This window comes from Gavialis gangeticus, unplaced genomic scaffold (genome assembly GCF_001723915.1).
Source record: "Gavialis gangeticus isolate Ggan-Ray unplaced genomic scaffold, GavGan_comp1, whole genome shotgun sequence".
In the NCBI taxonomy this organism is placed as follows: domain Eukaryota; kingdom Metazoa; phylum Chordata; order Crocodylia; family Gavialidae; genus Gavialis; species Gavialis gangeticus.
The window spans coordinates 51,393,338-51,404,077 of NW_017729034.1; the positions used below are offsets into that span (position 1 = coordinate 51,393,338).

Genomic DNA, 10,740 nt, shown 5'->3' on the forward strand with positions numbered 1-10,740 from the left:
CCCCCGAGAAAGGTGGCATCAGTCGCTCATGCTCTATCCCGCCCCAGCCGCCCCCCACATCATTCCTGGCGAGCAGTTGGCTAGTTGTTAAATATAAACCCAACTCTCTTGGCTTTAGAGTAACTCAAACTAAACTGTGCAGGTCCATTAGATTGGTTGATTGTGGGATCCAAGCTGTGCATCTCAGGGTGCAAAAAGACATCCTAACCTCTTATCTCACTCCAATTGTCCAAAAATTGTTCTGCTACCCTTGCTAGTCACAGTTTATCGCATCATGTTGGGAGGCCATGTGTTAATGTATTGCACGCCCTGGGAATTCCCCTGCAGAGGAATCCTTGGGCTGTGCATCTGCAAGTCAGGAGCAGGGAACCTCGTATCACCTCAGAAAGGGCTCAAATATTTTTCTTTACAAAGAAAAAAAAGCTGATGAAGTTTTGGGGTTTTTTTTGTTTTGTTTTTAAAAAGGAGAGGGGAGGGCAGGAAAGAAAAAAGCCCAACTCAATCTGTGCAGGGGAGACCAGGCTGAGCACCAAGTAAGAGCTAATAGTCACTGGAGTCTGTGCCAGGCTGGGGTCGGCGAGTGCTACCCAGCAAGTGCACTTGGACTGAAAAAAAGGCAGGCTCAAATGTCACTGCACCAGAGTAGGATGAAGCAGGGCTGTCTGTCAATTGGCACTCCTTCCCCATCTCCAGCTACTACAGTCTGGGAAGTGAGGGAAAGTGAGACTCTGCCATAAAGGAGCAAAGAGCTGGTGGCAGGAAGATGCAGCCTGCAGCTCACCTATTCTTGCCCACCTTGGAGCCTGCCCAGGCTGGAGGGGACATAGGACATGCCACTGTGGGGCTGGTCATTTATTCTGTAACTCTGGTGGAGGTGCTGAACAAACATGTGGCTGCCTCCAACTGCTGTGGGCAGGGCAAAGACTGGGGATCTGCTGCCCTTCTGAATACATTCAGGCAACCATTACTAGAGGCTTTGCAGCCTCCGCCTGGGTCAGCTGCAGCCTGGGACATTGGATGCTTTCTCCTCAGTGGCTTGGCACACAAAGATGGACTCTACTTCTAAAAGCCTGGACAGGGCCATTGTCCTACAGGATCAGGCCCCTGAAACAGTAAGAGAGGCAGGGTCCTGACCCTAGGAGACAACAGCAATATCTATAAATGCTAGTGAAGCAGTTTAGCTGTGCTGATCCCACAACAAAGATGATGTCTGTTTATACCCTCAGGTTTCTCTTGAGTCGAAGTCTTGCTTTAAAGAGGTCTGATTTTTAACAATCTATACGTTTAAGAAACATTGTTAGCAAGTACTGAATTATGTATGCGCACTTATGGTGGAGCCTATTGCCACAGATCTCTGTGCGTACACACATGCACCCCCCCCAATCAAAGTAAAAAAAAAAATATATATATATATAGGGGAGCTAATGCTTGACAACCTTATTTCTCTGCTTTCACAGCTTTGAAAGGGCAGAGACTAGGAAGAACTCAGGCAGGAAACGAAATGCTGAGGCAAATGAAGCCAGCAATAGTGAAAAAGCCTGGACAGAGGTGCAGAGTGGTCTGCTGTGTGATTGTAACCAGGCTCAGCTGGAGTGTATTGGTTGAGCATTCTGGTTGTGAAGGCATGATAGATAGCAAGAGGGACCTAGCTCTGGTCACACAGGGAGATAGATGATGGTGTAGCCGGAGTCATTTCAGATTTTGCAGATTGTGTAAGCGGCACCTTCTGTTTTGCCCAGTGTTCAGCTTGAATTTCTGGTAGCTCATCCAAAATGTGGAGCACGACTGCAGCGTGCTGTCCTAGAGCAGCTTGTTCAGAAGGTAGGTAGCCACATAAATAATCAGTCAAAGGAGGGTTGTGTTTGCTTTATGGGCCTCTGATCCTCAGTTAGGTTGCCAGCTGGCTATTTCCTTAGCTCTCTAGGAATAATTTCATAGCTCTGTAAGGCTATTTGGGGAAAGCTGAAAGTACCTTCCAGGTGTTAGGCATAGAACGTGACACTAATTTTCTTCCAGTTTTTTTAATGCCCCAGGCATTCAGTACACTTACCTTTGATGTGCTTTTGAATTACTTTTTGCAGCTCCGACTTGTGGGATTATGTTTGTACAGTAAATCCTTGTTATTTTAAATTCCTAGGTCCGCTCCCTTTCTTTCCTCAGTGGAAGCTAAAACATTATGATGTTATTGTGGGTGTATTATCTGCTCGCCACAATCACGAGCTACGCAATGTTATAAGGAACACTTGGTTCAAGCACTTGAAGCTACGTCCAGCACTGAGCCAACGGTAATCTCTGATATTTTACATTACTTAGGCTGTGTGAGAATCTAGCAGCCAAACAAATAAACATTACTTTATTTTCTTAACCTCTGCTATGAAAAGACAAGCCTTGCCTTAAGCTGATGAGCATCCTCTCTGATGGATGACAGGCTGTTTTCATTCTTGATACCTCTTTAAAACTATAAAAATGTTATGCGAATGTAGGGCTGAAATGGATTTTTGATGGGAATTAACATTTTTAGTTACTTGTGTGTAAGAGTATTTTCTGATATTAAGAAATACTGACACTTCTGCTTAATGGAAGGATTCAAAGCGGATCTTATTTCACAGCATAGCTGTTATCATGCCTACAACTCTAGGTCATGTGCTTCCTTTTTGGTAGCAAGCTAACAGTATGCCTACATCAATGATTCTGAGCCAGGGTACCTTGATCAAGGGTGCTTGAGGGTGCCACAAAATGTTAGCACAGTTAGGTGTGCAGTCATGGCTCACAACCCATTTACAGGCTCGGCAGTGCTATGCTTGCTAGCACCACATCTGAACAAGACTCGGGTGTCATGATAGACAACAAAATGAACATGAGCCACCAATGTGATGCTGTAGCTGGCAGAGCTAATCAAACACTGGCATGCATCTACCAAGGCATCTTGAGCAAGGCTAAGGATGTCATCCTCGCGCTCTACTCAGCCTTGGTGAGACTGCAGCTGGAGTACTGCATCCAGTTCTGGGCAGTGCCCTTCAGGAAGGATGTGGAGAAGCTCAAGAGAGTCCAAAGGAGGGCCATGTGCATGGTTAGAGGCCCGGAGACCAGGTCATATGAAGAGAGGCTGAAGGACTTGGGACTGTTCAGCCTGGAGAAGAGAAGACTGGGTGGCAGCCGACAAGTACATCAAAGGCGTACAACAGGGCCTGGGGGAGCATCTATTCATCAAGGCCCCCCAGGGGAGGACAAGAAATAATGGGCACAAGCTGATTGATGATCGCTTCAGGCTAGACATAGGGGAAAACTTTACAAGTTGAGTTCCAAGGGTTTCGAACAGGCTCACCACAGAGGTGATACAGTCACCCACCCTGGCAATCTTCAAAAAGCGTCTTGACTCCCATCTTGCTGAGGTCATCTGGTCCCAGCAGTCTTTCCTGCTCAAGTACAGAGGGGCTGAACTTGAAGATCCGTAAGGTCCCTTCCAGCCCCTAACAACTATGAAAAAAGATAAACCCAGAGATTTCAAATAGGAATTCAGTGTATTAAAAACATTCTGACCTGTTGTGGCCTTGTGAGTTCTTTGCAACAGAAGAATTGCTCTACTGTTTTTCTATAGTAAAAAAGCAAGTGAAAACTTAAGAGCTGGTATTTTTCCAGGGATGTCTTGAATATAAAAAGGTTGAGAACCACTGACCCATATAAATCTTATATGAAGCATGGGCTTCAAGTTTAGTTTTTTTTCTTCTGTGTAAAAATGAAACTGGTGGTTCATCAGTAGGACTGTGTTTGAAGGTGTGCACAGCTAAAGAACCACACTGGTTCATATGGATTTGTGTGACCATTCTCATACATGACTTGGAGGGGTGAACGTTAGATCACAAGTCTTGTAGTTATGTCGCAGCTGTGAAGAGGTGATTTACCCTTGGTACTCTGCCTTGCTAATGGACCAAGGCACTGTTAAATAATAGTGTGTGTTATTGAGAGTCAGGGAAGGAAGTTAGCAAAACTCAGAATCTAAAACCTGAACCTTGGCGATTGTATTAATTGTCCAGAAGTCAGGAAATAGAGGCTAAGTACAGACAGTGAAAAAACCTGAGGCTGAATTGATTCAGTCTTTGCAGGTTAATCTAAGATGTGAGATTAAACTGAAACAGAAGTGAACAGACATTTACCTTTGTTTTATGTAATGCAGCCACATGCCTACAGTGGCTCAGGCCAGAAGCCCAGTGGGCACTAGAGCATAGCTCTCTGGCACATAACCAGCATGGGCTGTGTGTTCACTTCCTCTTCCTGCTGCCTCCAAGGTCTCTGGGATATGCAGACCAAAATTACAGCAGCAGGACTCTGCAGGGTTGCTCATCACTTCCTCTTCCTGCTTCCAGGTGTCTCTGGGATTTGTAGTCCACAGTTGCAGCCAGCAGTAAATTTGAGCAAGAAAAGGGGTGTTTAACCCCCCTCTCTGGCCCCAGTCCCCAGCCAGGGTTTGCCTGGGGTGAGGAGGCAGTCCCCCCTCCCCCTTCTCTCTCCCTGCAAACCAAGCTGCATCCCCAGCTGGGCTTGCCCCCCACCCCTTGTCAGCCAGTCCTGACTGCTCCAGCTAGGGAGCAAAGCGCAAAGGCTAGCCTTGCTCTCTGGAGCAGGTAGCACAGCCCAGCCCAGGCTGCAAAGCATACTAAGATGCTGGGGGACTGTGGTTTAACTTGAACCAGGAAGGCGGCTGGGACAGAACTTTCATAAACTGGTTTGACCCAAATCTGATACTACATTCATCCAGGTTTATCTTAAACCAGTTTCAGCCATTTTGAAACAGGTTTATATGCACTGAACTTCTGTTCTGTTACAGGTTTAAATCACTTACACCAGTTTATATGTAATTTCTGCTCTAGCCAGAGAGTCATGGTTTTGGTTCATTGTAGGCATGCATAAATTCAATTATGCATACTTTCCTCACACAATGTGTCATTCTGTTTAGCACACAATACTTGAAGGCAGTCTGGGTCACCTGAATTTCCTTTCTCTTTTGCTGCTGAACTCTCAATCTTAAAATCTCATTAAACTGGATTTCTTTTTTCTGTGTTGAATTGCTTGGTTATGAAAATTGGAATGTCTAAGTTGGAATGGATGGCCTGATTGTTGCAGAACTTGTAGTTATGTTGTATGATTAAATAAAATGAGGAACAAAACAGCCACTTGCAGGAAATCCCTTTGTTCTACGTGATACAATAATTTTAAGCTTTATTTTAAAACTATCTGTAAAACCACATACAATTCTGTTAAAGAAACAGCTCTTGGCTCTGTGTGCTTAACAATGTTGCTTTGCATTTGAGATTTGTAAATCTAACTCCCTAGAATAGAAAGGAATAAACTGATGGAACAGAATAGGGTGATGTCTAAGAGCTTGAACATGCAACAAATTTGTAGACAAGAAGTGAATAACTAATTAAAGCACTATGCTGGTATAGTTACATATGCCTTGAATTCAGGGTAAAATTACCCCATGAGAAATCTGTCCTCTTCCAGGTGGGGTAGCCATTTGTTGTAGACCAGGGGTGTTTCACCCCTGACTCATGGGCCTGGTCTGGCCTGCAGAGCCATGCCATGTAGCCTGCAAGGCTTCCATTAGGTCCAAAAATTTGGTAGAGTAGTGGCAACATTAATTGCTGGTCCCCTGCTCCCAAATTTTCAGACCCAGGGGAACCTCTGCAGGCCAGATACCATGAGCCCTGGGGGGTAGATTGGTTGGGGTAGCTCAGTGCTGGCCTGATCCAGGTGTGTGGAGCCAGCACAGCATAGGGCCCTGATCCGGGGTCAGGTCAATACAGTGTGGGGCTTGATCTGGCCATGGGGGACCCAATCCCATGCAGTGACCCTGTGTGGGTTTTTACTTGGGAACCATCCCTGTACCACTCACCTGGCCTGTGGGGCCAAAAGATTGAGCACCATTATTCTAAGAAAATAGGCTGTTATATGCTCCCCTACCACTTGGGGTCAAGGTGCTATAATAGCACCTACTGGAAGCAAGCTATTCCTTAGAGCAAAGGTTCTCAACCTTATTAGACTCAAGGTAGCATCTTAAGTCTTAACAAGGACATTTTTGACTACAGAATAATAATAATAGAGCAATTCATTGGTTACAAAGAACTCAGAAAGACCACACCAAGTCAGAGTGCTTTTGACACTATGGGTTCCTGTTTGAAATGTCTGGGTTTATCTTATGAATCATATTTGCACATCGAAGAGTGCTAACATTGTGTGGCACCCTGGTTGAGAACCACTGTCCTAGACAGCTGCTAGTCTGTCTGCTTGGGATCCTGGTGAGGTTTACATCTGTGTATACAACTGATGGAAATTGCACCGATACATATGTGTCATGTGTCCAGGCCCTCGGTGAATTATGTTTTTTTGGATTCAGTAAGTTCAGTTATAAGTAACACTTACTCTTCTGTCAAATGCCAAATTGACAAATTTCCATTAAAAGGATTATTTTAAAGGACTCGGAAACCCTAAACTGTGGAAGGACAGGTCTCTGTATTGAAATCGTCTTACTGAAGATAAAAATAAATAACTGGTGCTAATGGAAGCCAATTGTTTTAGTGTCCTTGTGAAGTTTATAATAGGTGCACATGGCTGTGATGTGCCTGTAGAAGACAGAGAAGATCCTTATTCCTGCAAACTTCTGAATATTAGTAACCCAGGTATGGAGGTTCTTCTTTTAAAATATTATATCAAATAGACTCCTCTTTATCGGGACACCCTGACAGCTTAGTGGTGGTCACAGTAATGGGCCAAAATCTTGCAAATGCTCTCTATTAGTTATGGAGTTTACTGTCTAGATATATCATATGTAGATATCAATGGGGGAGACTTACCGATGCACTAAAGGAAGACTGTTGACTTTTAGAGTATGTCTGTGTGCCACAATGTTGTGCCATGCAAAAACACCTGAATTTGCTCTGATACCAGAAGCTGTGTAGTCACTTCAGTTTCTCAGCAAGACATATAACCCTTGGCAGAACATTGGGCTAATGCAGCTATGCTGCTTCTGGTACTTGAACTAGCTCATTTGGAGCAACCTGACACTATATTGTGCCATTCAGACACAATTTTAGTCTTTGAAGCTTAAGGAGATTCCCAAAGAAAAAGCATTCCCAGTACAGTGAAGCACAGTGTTAATACCTAATGTGTTTCTTCTCCACTGTCCAAGCAGTGACTTACAGTCACTGGTAACCAGCTGACTATTAAGCAACTTGCACACTTCTCTTTATGGCAGTCAGTCATCTTTCCTTTGGAGTTTGATTACATTTGTGCATATGCCAGCTAGGCCAGTTAATCAGCTATTCCATGCCTTGTCTGTAATAAGTTAAAAAATGATAAAATCTGCTCACAGTGATTGTGTCCTTTTTTTTTTAAATATAGTTTTGAATCAAGAAATTGAAGCATTCAGTCTACCTGAGGATACTACCTCTTTGCTGTCTGAAGACAGAATTGTTAGCGTCAATTTCAGAGTCCTTTACCCGATTGTAATTACCAGTCTGGGGGTATTCTATGAAGCTGATGGTGCAGGATTCCAGAGGAATATCACTGTCAAACTGTACCAGGCAGAACAGGAGGTACAGTATTATAAATATCTTACTAAAATATATCAAAGCATACTTTCTGTTATGGATGGAGTACCTGCAGAATATTACACATATGGTAATGACCTAATAAATTCATGATTTCAGATCTTGTATGCTAATAAAAGCATTTCCTTTTTCATTGCACTCTTGCAACTGTCAACTGAGTAATTGAACATTTTTCATGTTTCCCATTTTTTATCTGGTGCATGTAAAAACCTGTGGAATTTACATACTAGTCCAGCGATTCCCAAACTCTGACAGATTGCACACCACCCATTTAAAATGATACAATCTTAAGTACCACCAGCAAATTTTTCCTCGTATAAAGTAATTATAATAGATCTGTTAACACAGCACTGACAGGTTGTCTGTGTACCACTGGCAGTACGTGTACCACAGATTGGGAACTGCTGGCCCACTATCAAATTTTCTCTGTAACAGACATTTTTAGGTATGTGATGTGTGAGTTAATAGAAATGCTTATTAATTTAAATATTTTCTGTAATTCCAAAATAAACCATTTATTTTTTAATCTTTAACTTAAGAAGATTGAAAAATATTATATGTCTTTAAACAAGCATACAGAGAACACTTCTTTACTATCTAAGGCTGCTTGCAAATGTTAAAAGCAAAAAAAACCCAAACCTTCGCTTTACCAGAAGAAGCAGTGTCTGTATAGACCAGATACGTCAGTGGGACTTTTTGGCACTTTTAGCTAAAGCTGAGTCAGTTAGCTATTAGATAAAGGTGCCAAGAAAGCCCCACAAAAGTGTGTGATCTGTACAGATGTTGGATGAGCCAGGTCTAACTAATGCAATACCTCTTCTGGGTATGGGAGTGTGCCGAATTTAAAGTAGAGTGCCATTTTGTTTTTTTTTTTTTTTTTAATGTCTACAAGCAGCATAAGAGTATGGAAACACAGTAAAACTATTGATTCATGTTTCATATATTTTTCCAGCCTCTGTCAGGGCATCTGAAAGTTATTATTCATTTTATTAGTTAGTATGTAGCTGACAAAATAAACTTTATTTAATTTTCCAGATGTGTTACAGACTCAAACTTTAGGTTGGTAATATAAAGATTGGCTAAACTCTGTTTACTTTATCATGTAACTTTTAAGATTAATCGATCAGATTACCTAGTTCTTTGTGTAAACAGCACAATTCACCTATCTTAAATTTTTTAGGTGATGGACAAAATTTTGGTTTTGTTTTGTTGGGGGGTTTTTTGGCAAAAAATTAGAAAACTGAAAACCTGTTTATTTGGGGGAGGTGGGAAGGTTGTATGTTTTTCACATCCATCACCTTGTCCAGTTGGCTCCAAGTATTCATCATGAAAATTTTCATCTAACAAAGGACTTCACAATGGATTTCCAGTGAATGGGTTTATTTTAACCAAATTTAGTGATGGTTGTATGTTAATATTAGGCACGCAATGGACATGACTAAACTTTATGTAGGCTTTCTACTATAGTGTGCCTTTCCTATGAGGAGCATGTACGAACTCTTGTTATACCTTATGCTATAAAAAGGAGTATGCAATGATGCTGGAAATGAAAGAGCCCTTTTCTGACAGCATATTGGTTAGATGTTTAAGTTTCACCATGCTACACTTGAGTTATGCTGATATCAGGAGTGGCCTTGTGTTGATGCATTTGTGTGCAGTTTGAGGTGTCCAGTTCTTCAGGCAGTGGGTAGCTGGTCATGCAATGATGGGATGGTACAGATCTCTGAGGACAGGGAACACACCATGTTTTTCATGGCAACCTAGTCTCATAAATAGTTCCATAAACCTGGTTCTATTATGTGCCTAGACAAGGTTGCTCCAGCTAAAATTCAGACGGTTAGTTTTATGCGTTTGAGATGAGGAATAGGGAGCTGGGAGCAAAAAGGGGTAAGAAAGACAATAGGGATACCTTCATAACATCACCTCATCCTGTGGGGACTGAAAAGAAGTTGGTGAACGGAGAGAGTGAGGCAATAAAATTACATATCCTGAGGGACAGTCTAGACAGATAAGGTTCTTTGGGTAAATGTGATATCTTTTATTAAACTGGAAAAATCGCTCTTTGCAAGCTTTCGGACACACGCCCTTCTTCAGGCATAGGAAGAGTCCAACGCAAGATGAATTAGCTTTATAGCTAAAGTAAAATGGAAGATAATGAAATACTACAGGAGAGAATGCCTTGTTTAGGGGGGTGGGCGTGAACAATGGTGTCTTGATTTCAAAGTCTCCAGTTATTATTTGAAAGCTGTTCATTGGTTCAGGTCCTAGTAACTAACTGTCCTTCATTACCAACTGGTAAGAATTAGTAGGCTGAGAAGGTGCATCATGTAGATCAAGAATGAGAAGCTGGAGGTATGGAACAGGGTAGCTGATATTGCTGTTGTTTCCTCTTTCTGGGTTATTGCCTCTCATGACCATTCACTAGGGGAAAAATACTAATGAATTCACTAGGGGAAAATTACTTTGCAGGCTTATGGGCTATTTGTAAGCAAAAAACATCCAATACAACTGTTTAAAACAGTACTAAAAGTTGCTTTAAGAGGCTTTTTGTTTCCAATGTCAACTGGTTGGGATAATGTAAGTTTTCATAGTTTTTGCAGCTCTTGAATATAAGATTTTAAGCTTCTTATATTTTTTTCTTTCTTTCTTTTTCTTTTTGCATACAGGAAGCTCTCTTCAGTGCTCGCTTTAGTCCTCCTAGCTGTGGAGTGCAAGTGAACAGAGTGTGGTACAAACCAGTAGAGCAGTTCATTTTGCCAGAGGTATGTGCAGTATTTAAGCCACTCCGAGTAGCTATAAGTCAGCATGGGAAGTTGATTTGTAAGACTGGTATTTCCCTTTTTATTCTATTTATATTTCTCAACAATTAGTATGTAGTGATTAGTGATACCAACATGCCAACATTAGCAGTTCTAGGTGCTAACACTTGGCACCTCTTTGCAGCTGGTGCTCTAACAATGTTCATTTGCTCTTTTCTGCCTTATGCAGTCCTCTAAAATAATTTTTCACTGGTTTGTTAGTAGCATTTCAGTGAGAATTGTCTCTAAACCTTGGCCTATTGATATACTTCAGGCTTTTAAGCAAGTGTTTCCCATAAAATGGGGCATGCCCCTTTTTTTTTTTTTTTTTTAGG

General features: G+C 42.0%; 1 protein-coding gene across 1 annotated transcript in view; it reads left to right on the plus strand.

Annotated features, from left to right (window-relative positions):
• B3GALNT2 (beta-1,3-N-acetylgalactosaminyltransferase 2) overlaps positions 1 to 10,740 on the plus strand; it is a 93,381-nt gene that overhangs the window by 35,298 nt on the left and 47,343 nt on the right. Inside the window, exons 2-7 of the mRNA XM_019526721.1 lie at positions 1,458 to 1,548; positions 1,740 to 1,821; positions 2,068 to 2,285; positions 6,577 to 6,677; positions 7,399 to 7,592; positions 10,274 to 10,369. Of these exons, the coding sequence (XP_019382266.1) occupies positions 1,458 to 1,548; positions 1,740 to 1,821; positions 2,068 to 2,285; positions 6,577 to 6,677; positions 7,399 to 7,592; positions 10,274 to 10,369 (782 nt within the window). The remainder of the gene's footprint in view (positions 1 to 1,457; positions 1,549 to 1,739; positions 1,822 to 2,067; positions 2,286 to 6,576; positions 6,678 to 7,398; positions 7,593 to 10,273; positions 10,370 to 10,740) is intronic.